Below are 16,579 nucleotides of genomic sequence, written 5' to 3'. Positions count from 1 at the left end.
CGTGTATGTGTGCACCAGCTGCGTTCAAAAGAAACATTTGAGGACCTCAAACCACTGTCTTCCATACTATTTGAGTATTGAAATACTGTCATTTTATTAAAATGTAAGAATAAGTAAATAGTCACCCACAGGTGGGCCATCAATAAGCAGAGGGTGAGTGAATGACTGACATAAACGAGCAATAATGAATGACACAGGAACACCTTACAGGTTGCTCCTTTGGAAATGAGTTCAGGTTGTCTGACGGGCAGTCATGGAGCACCCAGCTTTTTAAACTGTTTCTTAAGGGGTCATGTGTACTCAGACCTGTGGGTTGACGCAATATAAACTAAGTATTAAAACCAAAGCCCTAAACCTGGAGCAGTGGACGTCAGCCACAGTCCCGAGTCTGCTGACTGTCTGCAAATTATTATGGGCATATGCGTATGTGAATTAGTCTGAGGAGTGTATAAGGAGGTTCGTATCTCAAAGAAGGTTAAGAGTCACTGTATTAAAAATATCTGTTTACCATTTCTCCAAAGAGGACATACGATTGGCCAATAGGCATGTGAAAAGATGCTCAATATCACTAAACATCAGAGAAACACAAATTAAAACCTCACCTGTCAGAATGGTTATAATCGATAAATCAACAAACAAGTGCCAATGAGGGTGCAGAGAAAAGAAATTTTTGTGCACTATCGTTGGATCGTAAATTAGTGCAGCCACTATGGAAAACAATTTGGAGTTTCCTCAAAAAATTCAAAATAGAACTACCTTATGACCCAGTATTTCCACTTCTGGGCATTTACCCAAAGAAATCCAAAACACTAATTCAAAAAGATATCTGCACCCCTGTGTTCCCTGCAGCATTACTGACAATAGGCAAGATACAGAAGCAACCTAAGTGTCCATCAATAGAGGATTAATAGATAAAGAAGATGTGGTACATAGATGTGTGGAATATTACTCAGCCGTAAAAAAGAATGGAAGGTTACCATTTGAAAGAACATGGATGGACTTGGAGAGTATTATGCCATATGAAATAAGTCAGTCAGCGAAAGACAAATACTGTATGATCTCACGTATGTGTGGAATCTAAAGAACAGAATAAACAAACAAACAGAAACAGACTCATAGAGACAAAGAACAAACTGATGGTTGCCAGATGGGAGGGGAGCCGGGGGGCTGGGTAAAAAAAGGTGAAGGGATTAAGTACAAATTGGCGGTTACCAAATAGTCACAGGGATGTAAAGTACAGCATAGGAAATATTGTCAATAATATTGTAATAACTGTAGTGCCAGGTGGGTACTAGATTCATCAGGGGGATCACTTCATAAATTATATAAATGTCTAACCATTATGCTGTACACCTGAAACTAATATTGAATGTCAACTATAATTGAAAAATAAAATAAACTGTCCATTTACAATCAGATGAGTTTACAAGGAAAAATGTAACCAACAGGTATAAATAAATATATAAATTGCGCATGAAATTTTATGCAACCAACAGATATAAATAAAATATATACAAACTGTGCGTGAAGTTTTATGCATTTCCGTAGTGGAGAGATTGTGGTCACATTGCTACGTAAGGGAAGCTGACAGATGCGTGGGCAGCCTTGCAGTGGCCGGTTTCCTATTACTCAAACTGCCATTTCTCCAAAGAAAATCCTTTCTTCAACATCAGAAAGAGCCTTTTAAGTTAAGGTACTTTACTGTCCCACCTTGGAAAAGAGAAAAACAAAGACCATCAGACAAGTTGATGTTCCCTGTCACCAGAAGGAAGCTGCCGTCGGTCATTTCCGGGCAGTGGACCCGGCCTCGGCTCTGTCCTGCTCCAGAAGGTCACACATGCATTGAGGTCCACGGCCTAACTCCACCTTCTGTCTCTGCGGGTTAGAATGTTTAGCAAATTTGTCCAATTTTTAGAAGAATTTATACTTTCATTCCCAGATCTAAATGGGAGCTCAAGGGTTTGGTCCAGTTATCATCATTCCCAGAAGTATATTTGTCTTATTAATGCTGAATTTAACATCAGGAGCCACAGTTAGCCTGTGGCGGATGTGTGAATGTAGCACAGGCCCTTCCTGAAATGGTCAGTCTTTGGAATATCATGACAGAAGCTTGATCCATGGATCTGCCCTCGTCAATAACAAAGAGAGCTGCTACTACCATTTAAACACTGACTTTGGCCTCCACTAAAAGTTTTAACTAGATGACACAGCAGCCCTGAGAAATACATGTGATTATCCCATTTCCCAGATGAGGAAACCAAGGCTATAGAGGTCCAGGTCATGCAGCGAGTAGGTAGCAGAGCTGGAACTTTACCCAGGCTGCCAGACTCCAAAGGCCACCTTCTCAGCCTCAGGGCTGGGGCGTCTCCCGAAGGTGCCCTGAACTCCTGTGAAGAACGGGCCACCTTGAGCCAAGGCGGATCCAGGGAGCAGACCTCAGCCTTCAAGGAGGATGTCTATGCTTTGTGCACTTACGTTGGGGCCTTTATGAGCACATCTCCCACCAAAAAAAACACATAAGCTTACGTTCAACTTTATTTCAGAATCCTTTCAAATATCTAGGAAATATGGCCGATCAGGATAAATAATTCAAATGTAGGAATCTTCCTTTAAGAAAAAAGATTTCCTTTCAGAATCATGTGTGCTAATTCAGATATAGTTATTTTCAAAGCAGATGAAACATTTTTTTCTCAACTCTTTTCCCTAGCAATGTATGAGAAGTAAAAATAATATATACATATATAATCATTTATATACATACATATATATACACACATATATATATAATCTATTTTTTACCAAAAAGTATTTGAATTAAAAAAAAAAAAATTCTTAGACTTGCTTTTCGAAAGATTTGCAAAATGAATCAATGGAAACATATGTCACAGAAATGTCCTTTCCGATGAAAGCCAGAGCACATAAATAAATTGGTATTTCTCCTTTCGGTCTCGCTCTGGTTAAGAACTGGGTCTCGGCCATAAACAAGAAGCTATCCTTAAAAGTTATATGTTTTTTCTTCTTATTATTTTTTTTTTCCAACAGGGGACTTATTACATTTGAAAACAAAACCTACGTTTTAGAACCGCTGAAAAATGCCACCGACAGATACCGGCTCTTCCCGGCGGAGACCCTGGCGGGCGTCCCGGGGTCGTGCGGGTCCCACGGCAGCCCTTCCCGCCACGCCGCGGCCAGCAGCCGCCCGCCGCCCTCCCGGACGCGGGAGACCAGGGTAGGAGAGACACCCGGTGTCGCGTTTCTGGGGACCTGGGGGATGCAGCTAGGGACGCCCGGCGCTAGGACACCTGGAGGAATTTTTCCATCCGGTCGTTGTGTCTGGGGATGGAGTCACCCAGTTAATCTGGGGGTGATGGTCGCGCGGGCAGAGCGTCATCAAACAGCGACACCGCCATCTCAGCCCCGGACGTGTCCACCTGCGCTGGGTGCACTCGAGCTCAGAGGACGATGGCGTAGCCACTGATCACGTGGTCCGTGGGCACCTGCTGCGGGCCTGGACCCCGGGCCGCGCCCGCGCGGCTCGCAGGCGGCCCCCGGGTTCGGAGCAGAAGGACCGTGCGCGGCCTCGTCCGGCAGGTCGGCTCCGCAGGGGGGTCCGCTCCGCACTGGAGTCCGCTCCGCAGGGGGGTCCGCTCCGCAGGGGGGTCCGCTCCACAGGGGGATCCGCTCCGCAGTGGGGTTTTCCTGTTCCTCTGCTGACAAGAAATAGAGACGTCACAGATGTGACGTCACTTGTAGGTACACTTGACGAAGCAGGAACACGCTCTTCCAGGTTGCACCGAACACATTTCCTGATGTAAATGCTGTCTAATGCTCAGTGTTTCATAAGTACTATTCCTCTTTGCTCATTCTCAATCATGTTTCTAAATTCAAACTGTAACTGTTGTCCTAAACGATTTCTTTACATTCTTAAAATTTTCCTCGTACCTGTGGTCGGGGTGTGTTCCCCTCACCTGTGCTTAACCAAATGGCTCCTGGAGTTTTCATTTTAATTTTACATTCTTTCTTTCCGTCCTGGTGTTCTGCCCACGTCCCCCTAACTTCCTCTGTTTGTTAACATGCTCCCAAGATCTTGTCTGGCTGGTGCTCAGAACCTCTTGTCTTCCCCATCACACAGGAGGAGACGATCACCCCATCAGGGACGATGGCTCACCTTGACATTGACACTCAGTGGGGGAGGCTGTATCTGAATCTCAGGGCTTGACAAATCCCCCCATGACACACCACCGGAGGCTCGAGAGAGTTTCGTCCTGCTTTCTCCCCCCTCCCGTCTTAGAGTGACAAATTTAAGACTTGGGGTCACGAAGACCAGCCTCCATGGTCCCAGGACATGTTTATTTTACTCTCCGAACCCTCTGGCCTTTGATCCCAGACCTGGGATAAGATGTGACGAAGCCATCACTTTTGCAGTCATAAACGAGTAGAACGTTTGCATGCTGTTTCCAAGGTGTTTCAAGTCCCTTGTTGACTCCGTGTCATCCACGTCATGAAATTTATAACCTGACAGTTTAAGCGACACTCAGATGTGTTTGGCATTTCACATAGCAGTGTGTGCTTGGACCATACTTGACAGCCATATTTTAATTCTTTAACTAAAGCCTACAGATCTCTAGAACTGTGATTGGCACAGTAATTTCCAGTTGCTTTGATTTGTAGAGAAATGTGGAAAGCCTGAATAAAAATGTTGTTCCAGTAACGATGCATGCTGAAGTGGAAATGAACCTTTAAATTGAAAAGGGAAGGCATTCGGGCAGCTCGACTCTTTTCTCAACATTTCTCTCTGAAAATAGTTGTCATTGTTTTTATGGAAGAGAAAACCGTCCTTGACTTAAAAAGCAATTATATCATGAAAACAATATAAAACATAATTTTCAAATACGTAGAATGCACGGGAACTGGAATTATGTCACAGACAGTTTGGGGGTAGCACCTGCGGTCAAGACGAGCCAGGTTCGGTGCCGCCTACCTGCCTCACCTTCGTGGCCTCTGTTCCGTACCCGGAAATCAGTGTAACTACAGCTCGCTCATCTTGTTTAGGCAACGCAACAACTGCATTTGCTTTTCCCCAGCATTTTCCTGGCCCTACTAAATGTTAACTGTCTTGCAAAAATTGTTTTGCAGGCTGAGATTTTTCCGCAGATATTTGCATTCTTCCTCACGGAGCAGTGGGAATAAATCTGCACGCAGGGTATACACTGGCTGTGTTAGAAGCTGGAGCGATCGTTTGTCATTTTCACAAGGCTTTCCGTTAGATTTTAGCGGGACCCCAAGCCGCTCCTGGAAGGGCACCCGCCCGCAGGCAGCTCCAGGGCCAGGTCTCCCCTCTGCAGGCTTCTGAGTCCAGCGCAGACTGCCCTTGCCACTCGGCTGTCCTGCCTCGCGCCCCTTCCCCGTCCATCAGCGACCCACGCAGGAATGCAGACCGATTCTCACAGCGCCCTGTGCCCGGTCAGTCCGCTGGTGGGGAAAATCACTAACGTCCCAGTGGCAAGTGTAAATTCCTTTTTAATTATCCTGTCTGTAGGGATCATCTGGGCCGTGTTTCCCCTCTGTCAGTGGGGATAACGATGAGCCCAGCGTAAAAGTCGATGCCTCGACTAGAAAGCAGCGTTCGCTTGGGCTGCTGAGGACAAACGGGACAGGGCGTCAGGGTGACACGGGCCTGTCTCCTCGCTGCGGCCCTTCTGAAATGGCCCTGTGCGGTTGCTTCTGAGTTTCTAGGACCCGTGAGTTTCTACTACCATGGTAGTGGCGGTCCAAGTGGAAATAGTAATAATAATAAGTTTTATATGTAGAGCCTACGAATAGTGGGATATGAGGAACTGGCCCAAAGCATTTGAAAACTCATTAACGATCGCAGGCACATCGCCTTCCTCTCTAACGTAGCCACCCTCGCTGGCGCACCTGCTCGAGGAGACCAGGCCAAGCTCTTCCGCCGCCGCGGTCCTTCCTGCCGCGGGGCGCTGGTGCCTCCTCGGCCCTCAGCTCAGCGTCCCTCGGCGTGCGATGGGCTCCCAGACCCGCAGCCGTGGATTCCCACTGAGTCTTGAACCGATCAGAACTCGGGACTAATAAGTAACCGGTCTCACACGTGCCATCGGCTTTTTTGGGCTCCGTTTCGGTCCTTCCCCATTCACATTCAGTTCGTCGGATTCGGCCGGTTCTTCGGCTGACTGTCTCTCCCGCCGGTTGGTTCTGCTGCCGCCCACGCTTCGGCCCGGCCCCCGAGGCTGTAACCCGCACCGATGGGACCGGTGCGCGTCGTCCCCACGCGAGTCATTGGGAAGGATGGTGGCGGTGAGGTGACCCTTCGCGGCAGAAAGCAGGGCTCGGCTTACACACATTCATGAAGTGGCCCCGGAGTCAAGGCGGGGCGCCTTGCTTGAGCCGATAACGATCCTTCCTTGTTCGGAGGGAGAGAAACCAGACTCGTGACTCGTTCGCTTTGCTCCGCGTGCCCCCCGCCGGGGGACACCGCCCTGCCGGGCTGTGCTCGTCTGCTGTCTGGTCGTATCAGACCCAGTCGGTTCGCACGTCACCGCCCCGAACCGTCACCAGCCTGCGCCTGCATCCTCGGCTTCCTCTCTTGTCTCTGATCCGTTCTCTCCCCAGCAGCCCGAGTGATACTTTAAAAACCTCACACTCAAGAGCCCCCCTTGCTCTTAGACCGTATTTGACCTTTCGCCCACTTGCCACGGCCCCGGGGCCTCGCCCACGCCTCCGCCTCGCTCACCAGACGGTACCCTCTGCCTGTCACCGCGAAACCCCACGTTCTCTCCAGCCCCGGGACTTCACTTCTGCCGTCACTGGTCCAGCTCCCGAAACACTGCTCCCGCCACACTTACACGCACACCTGCCCCTCCCCATCCTCGGGTCTCAGCCGGCTCGGTCCCTCCCCCCGCCACGCCGGCTTCATCCAAGCTGCAGAGCCCGTCGACCTCCCGTGTGGGGCTTTTCACGACGATGCCTGATGTCTGCTCGTTCTTCATCGTCGGCCCTTCCCCGACCCGTCTCTCAGCAGCTGGGCTTCCCGAGGGCACCGCTCGGGTTTCTCCTCCGTCCCCTGCCGCCAGCACAGCGCCTCGCACGGAGAGAGCTCCCAGGAGATGCCCATGGGGTGACTGAACGACGTACAAATGGTCTGGCCCACGTGAAGAGAGCGTTACAGTGAGAATCCATTGTCACCCTGATGCCAACAGCGGGTTTCTAACTTGAGCTGGCCACGTTACCGCCCAGTGCCAGAGGTCATATTGCAACAACGTTTGGGGGACGTTCTGTCTCTGGGAACTTGGCTGTGATATCTTCGAGAGGCCTGGGGACCGATTCCGTCTTGGGGAAGACTCCAGGAGTGCCTGGCTTTCCACCTTGCAGCAGAGACGGCTGGGCCGCCCGCAGAGGCTTCCGGTCCTACCTGCTTGTGGAAGGGCTTTTGTTTAGAACCCCCAAAGTGAACATTTAATCAAGCCGCCCGTTCCGAATGTTGCTCTGCATATCAAAAATGTTAAATATGATTTTTTTTTTTTAACTGGGCAGCCCGAATAGGTCTGTCCACAGAGGTAATTTAAGCCTCTGTGTGTGCGCAGCCGATGGCAGAACGAACCTTCGTGACCCCGAGCCGGCCACTCCCCCGTGGCTTTTTATGATGATGTGGTTAGCTGCTCTCTGAGCTTGCAATTCTCTGAATTCGTGAGAAAATTCGGGCTTCTCTGAAAACTGCAGAGGCAGGAGAACTGTGCTCGTGTGTTTTCTTTCATTATCTGGAATTGTGTATTTTCTGAACGATGATCCAAGGCCGCTTGGAAATGTCCCCCGGTTGTTGATTTTGCTTCTTTGCAATCTAGAAGGTGTAAACGTCTGAACAGCCAGGGCCCTTTCCTTGAGTTTTTTGGTGGGAGATGAACTTATTTTTTCATTTATAGAGCTGTATTTTCTTCTGTATAATTAGCTGAATCTGTTAATGGTTGACGAGGGATTTGGGGGGCGGATAGAGACTTCTGCTTCTTTCGCACCTCGGTTAGAAAAAGGAGCCCGATCCTCACGCCTTGAGGTGTCTCATTCTGTGTACCCCAGCGGATACCCCTAGGGCTAATCTTTTTTCCTTTATTAGTACGTAGTTATCACCATAAAACACACCTACAACCTACGGTTACAAAACTTGACATTTTTTTTCTTGTAACGTTATAAAAGTATGAGACATTATACCTTTCATGGTGCTTTATTTTTTCCTTCCTACGTAAGGTTTCCAGATTTCTTTAGGGTTACCTAAATTCATGAATCAGCACAGCTGGGCGGCAAGGGGGGGAGGCTGCTATGATAAAAACATTTTTCTTGTAAAAATATGTTTGGAAGATTCTGGACTGACGGGGATTTGTTTTATAAAAGATGTTTCCCTCGGGGTTATGTGACGAGAAAGCTGATTCGAAGCATGCCTTGGTCATTTTTGTTCTTGTCTGGAAGCGTGGTTATAACACACAAGCTTTAAACTTTAAGCAGGGTGCGGAGTGAGTTCACTCGCAAACCAGCAACATCGGCCATGAGGACCACGACCAGCTCAACCCCCATTTCCTCCAACTGCATTTTATTGCAGACACAGAAGGCTTTGTTTTTTTGTTTTGTAATGTTTGCTTTTTGAGACCACCCTCCATGAATTGCTCCTTTTTTCCTAAAAAAAAAAAAAAAACAAAAAAACAAAAAAAACAATGCCTTTGGGATTCTCCCAGTAATTCATGGAGGAGTGCAAATGTTTTTCGAGGAAACTTGATTAAAACGCAACCCACTCGCGAGGCCACCTTTATGTGAGAGGCAGTTCGTACTTGTAAAGTCTGGGTCTCCTCCGTCCACCTGCCCCTCGAGACACGATTTCCACCTTCCTCGCAACTATTTCGCTCTTACCGAATCCCTTTTCTCCAGGGGCAAGTTTCCGTCTTGTCTTTTTCTCGACACTGTTTCTTTCTCTTCTCTGTTATCGTCGTTGTTCCTTTCTCATTTGCCTCCTAGCGCCTTTCCCACATGGCGCTGTTCCCTGTGTATCAGCCCGGCTGTTCCCTGCGCCCCGACCACGCGTCTTCCTTTGCTTCTAACTAGATTTTTAAACCATCAGCCGTTAGAAATAAGCTTGCTGGCGGCATGTCCCCAGAAGGATTATGTGGCGCCCGCTCAAATTACAGGCTCCTCCACTCTTCTCAAAGCGCAAAACTGGACCGTAGAAGGCAAAGGGAACGTGGGACACCGACTCCCAACATTTTCTGTAGTGATCTTCGGATGTGCTACCTACGGCCCAAAACGAACGTCCACTGACTGGCTCCTCCTCTGGAGAGAGCCCGGGTTCGCCCGTTGGTGCGTGTGCTTAGCTCGTTCTGACCCTACAGTCAGCGGCCCGGCAAGAGGGTTCGACTCCTTCCCAGGGATCTCCCGGATGGAAATGCAAACTGGCCACTCGTGGGGAGAGGGTTCTTCGGGGTCACTGCGGTTGGAAGTGAGCTGGGAGGTGGAGGGGACTGTGGGGGCCGGCGACGGTGAAGCCAGAGCTGCCCTTGGCCAGAGAGCTTGGGTCCCGAGACGGTGAGAGTGTCTTGGGAGGCCCCGGAGGCGCGCAGGGGAATTAAATCCGTGTTTCCTTTTGGCAGCGTAAGAGAGAGACCCTCAAGATGACCAAGTACGTGGAGCTGGTTATCGTGGCGGACAACCGAGAGGTAAGCGCTTCTCGGAGTTACCCGGTACGGTTGGTTGAAAAGGAAATGGAAAAAAAGAAAACGTTTAGCAAGTTATTACTTGCTTTACCTCATTTTCGATGAGCCCTTTAAAAGCATCGTAAACAACCCATGGGAAAAGTGAGCTTCCGACATCATGAAGTACAAGATATTAAAAATGCATCTGGTGTTGCAGAACCGTAGGCAAGGGCTGCAGAAAACGACAGAGCGGCCCTGCCGCTCCGTTCTCCCAGCAGGAGTCCTGGGGCGGCAGGCGGGGGCAGCGGCAGAGGGATTCAGAATGTATTCTAAAACGTTCTTGGAAGGTGTTTCGTTCAAAAAATGTCGGATAGGTCCTCAACCGAAGCGAGTGAATGAGGGAGACACAGCCTTCCGAAACAGGGCTCGATGTTACGTTACGTTTTTTCCTTTCAATCAATTTTGAGGGAGCAGCTTTGAGATTATCTCCTCCGCACTCATTTCTTGCCTCTTCTACATGTTATGAATTAGGTGACATTTCCTCACAGACTCAACACATATGAAAGAAACGGGCTTGACGGTGTCTCAGAAAACTGTCCCCATGTGGAAGGTCAGATCAGAGGGGCGAACGGGGAACTCGTCGACTTCTTATCCACCCTCCTCTGTGCTGTGTGACTCGTCGCCATGAGCATCTAGTACTTCTACTCTTTAATTTTTAAAAAACAAATATAAAGGAAATTTCTGAGGAAGTTAAAATCGAGTCGATGATATGAAAAATGGCTCTGGACTGCCTTCTAGTTGTCTGTTTTCTCCTTGCCAAAACATGTCACTGCCTCCATTATTTATGGGGCTGGAAAAATCGCAGAAGTTACTGTCTTATGAGCACATGGCTTGGGCGAATTTCAGGGAGTTTCAGAAAGTCCCCGGATGGGGAAATTACTGGGCAGGATGGGAGCTCATTTCACTGTAAACCAGGGAAGGTCCTAGGTGGTTTGCAAAGCCCAAGACCACATTTCCGGGAGCCGGGAAGATGAGATCTGATTGCTATTCTTACTGTTATTAATGCTGACATTTAAAATTATTAAGTTTCAGAGGCAAGGAAAAGATCTGGAAAAAGTTAAACAGCGATTAATAGAGATCGCCAACCACGTTGACAAGGTAAGTTCTTTCTCAGGTAATTAAGTCACTCAGATCACGAAAGTGCCCGAAGGTGAGGTGGGGGGGAAGCAGCACACCTCGCTGGACAGAGCACAGAGATGGGCTCTGCCTCTGGTCCAGGCCTGGGACACGGACGTTCCCTGCTCTGGATTCCCAGGGCCTGGAGCGGCCACAGGAAGTGCCCACCCGCGCTGGCGGACCGCGGTGGCCGTGGGAAACTTCTCCCCCGCACTCTCCGCTGGCCGGGCAGAGTCCCCGTCAGAGGGCTTCTCGGACTCCCAGTTACACCCAGCATCTTGATACGCTGCAGCTGACCCTTTGAGGACTCCCAAGCAAGCAGGCCTCTTCCCAGGTCTCCCCGGGGCCGGGCCTACTGCACCCTGCAGAGCCATCAGCCCAGATGCGGGCCAGCCCGGCCCTGAGGGCCGGCTCTCACTTATAAGGGACACGTGGGCGCCACAGTTCGGGGACACTGCCGTTGACGTGACCCCAGGGCTGGCAGAGACCTTGGGCGTCGGGTCCGACCCCGGGGGGATTTGCTCGGCAACACTCTCTACGCTGCCTGTCTGCGGGGAGGCGATGGAACCGTCCACACCGCCTTCCCTCTGCAAAGGGAGGCGATGGAACCGTCCACACCGCCTTCCCTCTGCAAACGCCCCCGCAGCAGGGAGAGCAGCGGGCTGTTCGGCACTGATGTTCTCAGCCCGCAACAGGATTCTCGCGCTTTCAAAGCCTGGGTGTCTGGGTGGGGCCTGGGCATCAGGATCTCCCCAGGTGGCTCTCACCTGCAGCGTGGCTGGCCATAGCCGTCCTAATGCAGCCGCGACCTAATTCTCAGCAGGCGCCTTTCTCCTGCCCGTGAAGACAGGTGGAGGCGCCTGCTCGCTGCTGGGCCCTGCGCCCCCTGGACCCTCTGAAATGCTCGCGTTTCGCACACAGCGGTCTGAGGACGCCCGTCGTGGCTGTGTTTTCAAATAACCCTATTACATGCGAATCGAGTTTTCAGAGTTTTCCAAAAAAAAAAAAAAAAATGAAGGCAAAGAACCTTCCAGAAATTCAGCTCCATTCTACAAGGCCCATGGGCAGCACCAAGCACTGTGCGCTGGGAACTCAGAACGCATCAGACGTAGTCTAGTTAGACCCGGGAAGTAAGAAGAAACCACGAACGGTATTAAACCGAGGCTGGTAGCTGCCGAAATCCACTTGAAAGCGATGTGTTCGGTTCTCCGTGTCTGTATTTCTTTACAGTTTATTCTGTATTATGTCTCGCTTCCGTCTGCAAAACCAAAACTGAGCGCCTGGGAGTCGGGGAGTAACTTGCACTGGGAGGTGAAGAGCAGCGCCCCTCAGCAAAGCTCTGACGGGCTCGACGGGCTCGACGGACCGTGCCGGCCTGGAGGTCCGGCGGGGAGAGAGCCGTGTCGCTGAGCCCACGTGCCCGCTGCCCACAGCCGACCCGGAGGTCCAGGCTCCCTCGGATGCTCTGTGCGTCCACGTCTACTAACTGATGAGCCCCGGGCTCTCACGAGCGTTCCAAATTTCAGTTTTGCAACCCTACAGGTTGCAAAATTTCAGTTTTGCAATACTCTACAAGTATGTCAGCCAAGGGAAAAAAAAAAAAAACTTCCTCATTTGCAAAAATCTTGGCTCTTCTTGGCTGCTCTAAATTAATCATGGCTTAGCTGGCTGCACTGGCTTGAAGGAAACAGAGAGAAGGTCATCCCAGACCGGAAGACCGAGAAGGGATTTAGTGCGACAAAGGTGACATTCTAAAACGCTCATGAAATTCTCCCTGTCAGGAACACGGAAAGCGCCCCCGGGCCTGACGCCCGTGGGCGAACCCTTCGCCCAGGCGCGGCGAGATCCTCCCCCCACCTCCCCCCCCCCACCCCGGGGTCTTGAAGAAACCGCAGGGTGTGAGCAGCGGAGGTGGGGGAGGGGGTCTGCCCACCAAACGACGCGGTCGCTGGAGCTTCGCCTCTTTAACCTTTCACGTCCTGTCTCCCCACGTCTCCCTCGGTGAGGAGTTAGCCCAGCCGCACGTCCTTTCAGGCCGGACCTCTGTGACGTGCGTCTGACGGGGCTCATCTCCCGCGCGCGTCCCGTCCTCGGGTGGTATCTTCCTCGTGGGAGCCTCCCCTCCTCTCGCCAGCTCGCTGCCGGAAGGATGCAAGGTCCTGCGTCAGACCCCAGGAGACTGCCCTTTGGTTCGACTCGTGTTTTTTTTTTTTTTCGGATCCTCATCTCCCAGAAAGCTTGCCTTGAGACCTCGAACACAGCATCCTCTGAACGTCCGGTTCGCCCCCTTGCTTAGCAAGCAGTTCACGCTTCCAGAGTTCACGGCAGAAATGGCCGAGAGTTCCACGCCTTGATCGTCCTGCTGACCTCTGAGCAATTGGGAGCCAAGTGCAAGGGCGTCCTAATCCTCGCTCTTTGTGCCAGTGCCAAGCCTAGCACACAGGGAGAGCCAAGCAAGCATTTGTTGCTGCTGAATTAATGGGTGAATCAATTCAGCTGGTCTCAGACCATGTCCACAGACATTCTGGGGCCACAGGTCAGCCAGGCAGCTGCCAAGCTCCAGCTGAGCTTCTCTCTGGGGCTGGGGTCACAGGGGGTCATCTGGGAGGAGAGTTGAGCTCTTGTACAAGGGCGGCTATGTCAGTGGTTCAAATCATGGGCACCAGGGCCAGCCTGCCGGCGCTCCGACCCCGGCCATGCCAGTCACGTCTCAAGTGGTTACCTAGTCCCACCGCGTCTCAACATCCTTGACTATAAAACGGGACTAGTAATCGTGCCTAACTCACAGAGCTTTCGTGAGCACCGAGAGGGCTTCGGCATGGAAAGCACTTCACCCTCCGCCTAGGACACAGTCAATGCTCATTGAGTGTCAGCCGTGGATTTCGTGAATGGGAAGAACCGCCAGGAAGCCGTCGGCAGCCCTGGGAAGGGCATTTGCAGCTCACGGGGTCGTGTGTGACGGCATGATGCGAGTTCAGCACGCGTGACAGTCAGTTCGTCAGCAGCACGGCCCCGGGAGCAGGGGGACTGGATGCCGCGTACGTCCACGTGCGAAGCCCGTGCGAAGGAGGCGGTTCCAGAGGGCCGACGGGTGCACGTTGCCGCCCGGCGTCATTATGGAAAGCCCCACGACGCCCAAGCACCGGAGCCGGCTCTGAGAACCGGCGACGGCTCATGCTTCATCGGCCTCACTACTCTGTCCAACACTGGTCAAGGCAAACAACGCCCCCTTCACAGATGACAGTCCTGAAGCCCGCACAAGCCGTCTGACCCCGAAGGCGTCGCTTAGCAGGCCGACGTGCGTAGCAGCGCTCGGTCTCTGTGACTCTGCCTTCCGATCACTGTCACCTCTGTGTAGAACACAGCCGGATGTTTCCTCTCTCCATCAAAGGACAGCAGCCGGACCTGTGTGTTCGGAGGTCCAGAGGGGTCTGGAAACTCAATTTCGCCTGTGAGCCTCGGCTGGGAGCTTCCGAGTAGATACTACAGGCCAAGCGCTTCTTGATTAAAAGGAAGCTGTTGGGCAGCATTTGGATCATATAATTATTTCATTAACTTATTAATATAATGCCTGTACTTGTTATCCGCTTGGACCAAGTCATAATGCTGTGATCAGTTTCTATTCTGTGATGCACTTCGTATCCCAGTCACGGTCTTCTGCTAACGTATTACTCAGCAGGTGACCGTGGAGAGAGGAGCAAGGGGGAGGATGAGCCTGCCTCCCAGGTCTCAGAGCCCAGGGCGAGATGCTCGGCCCTGCGTAATTTACTGTACTCAGCTCGCCGCGGTAGGACGGGGTGTAGCTCTCCGATGCGGAGCTCCCGTGATGAGCGCTGGGCCCAGACGCTCCCAGCGATGAGGAGCGTGACCTGCTCACATCTGGAGCTTGGCTTGGGCTGCTGTCATCGTTCTCCTTGGCTACCTGGAGTACCTGAAGATGGAGGGCTCTCTCATTGCGCACTGCCTTACACGTCACGGGCATTGAAAGGTTTTACAGCCAGCCAGGTGATCCCACGCCCTCACCCCCCCAGCCCCCGAGCACACAGCCACCTCCCTGTCTATGTGATGCAAATGGGGGCAGCAAGGTAGTTGGGGACAACAGGTAGTTGTTACCTCTACCCTGATCACTCATGTGCCCCAATGAGATCGTCTGGGACAAAACCTCCCCTCCACCCCGCCGGAAGAGCTGCCCTGCATACTTTTGACCCAGGACGAGCTGTGTATGGAGAAAGGGCTGTAGATGAAGTCACGAATACGTAAAGATGGAGGACAAGAAGGCAACGAGAAGACTTGCTTCGAGCGGTGTACCAGAAGCTTCGTTTCACAGTCCTGCAGAAAAGGAACTTCTTATGACAGATCTTTCTTGTGACGCCGTTGGTGAGCCAACTTCTGGCTTGGAGGAGAAAAGCCGTTATTAAAATTTCTGAAGAAGGATTCTGTTTATGCCTTTATTAGTCTGAAACCTATTGATTCGTTCGTTTAATTAAAACCTTCTAGATTGATTATAGGTGACAGAACATGATCGTATCAGCCAAGTCTGAGTCTTTGCTGAAAAATTAATACAGATTTATTTGCAGTAATTCATAGGTAGAACATTTGGCTTAAAATGAACAAATCACTGTCCTTGGCAGAGTGTCTGAAGATCCTAACTCACTCATTGTTTTTCTTACAGTAGATATTAACTGGCAGGTTTTTGCTATAATTTAACTACTTGAACGATAATACACATCTATATGCACATTTTAAATCACCAATGAATCATTTGAAATGTGTGCTTCTGTACAAATAGGGGCAGACATCAGAAAGGCTAAAAACTTTAGCATCTAATTGGTCAACAACATTTGGGAACAACATTCAAGTAACATATCATTTTGCATCAGGCACTACAAATAGCTCTCAAATTCTAACGCCACGGGAATAAGGGGACAAGGCGGTATTTTGTGAATCTGTCCTACTCTGCATTTTAAATTCTCATTAACATGATCCCCAAAAGATGCCTGTTTCATCAGTTTTACAGACCACTGAACATTCGGATAGTGTTGGTCGGCGTGGAGGTGTGGAATGACATCGACAAATGCTCCGTAAGTCAAGACCCATTCACGACCCTCCATGAGTTTCTGGATTGGAGAAAGATGAAGCTTCTACCTCGCAAACCCCATGACAACGCACAGCTCATCAGGTAGGCGTTGGCTTAAAGGAGCAGTGACCTCAGGACACCCACTCCCCTCTGAGCTCCACGGTCAAGGTCCCTGGAGCTGCGCCTTTCTCCAACACGCTGACTCGTATGAGGGGTTTCTCAGCCCTCATCAGAGGGGCAGTCCTCTGGACTCCCTGGGAAACCTATTAGCTGATGTCTTATTTCCTTCTCTGCCACCTGAGCATTTCCCCTTATGCAACATTTTCTTGTCTTACCCTTGATATACAGTTGTCCAGAGTAGGCTATTTTTTAAAGCTCATTTTCTTTCATTATTAGTGAAAAATGTTCATGCAAGATCTGAAGACAGCGCATGAGAGCGATTATTGTCAGATGCTCAGAGAAAGAAAATCTTGGTTTCTCCTCCTGTTTAACTGTTGTTCGTTGGTTTTCTAGGGCAGAGAATGCCAGCAGTATGGCGTAAAGACCTTGTGTTCTGTCTTTCGATCAGTTTGTATTGAGCACCAATTAGGAACCAAACATGTTTTCGGAGCGTTGAACATAATGGTGTCAAACACTGTAAACC

The 16,579-nt window shown here is 50.5% G+C and overlaps 1 protein-coding gene across 3 annotated transcripts in view; it reads left to right on the top strand.

The window, feature by feature from the left end:
• ADAM12 (ADAM metallopeptidase domain 12) overlaps positions 1 to 16,579 on the top strand; it is a 262,371-nt gene that overhangs the window by 178,374 nt on the left and 67,418 nt on the right. For all 3 annotated transcript variants that reach the window (XM_016148241.2, XM_036222356.1, XM_036222357.1), the window contains 4 exons: positions 3,043 to 3,229; positions 9,642 to 9,707; positions 10,770 to 10,841; positions 15,869 to 16,038. In XM_016148241.2, coding sequence (XP_016003727.2) covers positions 3,043 to 3,229; positions 9,642 to 9,707; positions 10,770 to 10,841; positions 15,869 to 16,038 — 495 coding nt within the window. The remainder of the gene's footprint in view (positions 1 to 3,042; positions 3,230 to 9,641; positions 9,708 to 10,769; positions 10,842 to 15,868; positions 16,039 to 16,579) is intronic.

Source organism: Rousettus aegyptiacus, unplaced genomic scaffold (genome assembly GCF_014176215.1).
Source record: "Rousettus aegyptiacus isolate mRouAeg1 unplaced genomic scaffold, mRouAeg1.p scaffold_m13_p_6, whole genome shotgun sequence".
In the NCBI taxonomy this organism is placed as follows: Eukaryota; Metazoa; Chordata; class Mammalia; order Chiroptera; family Pteropodidae; genus Rousettus; species Rousettus aegyptiacus.
This window is presented reverse-complemented; position numbering and strand designations above follow the sequence as displayed.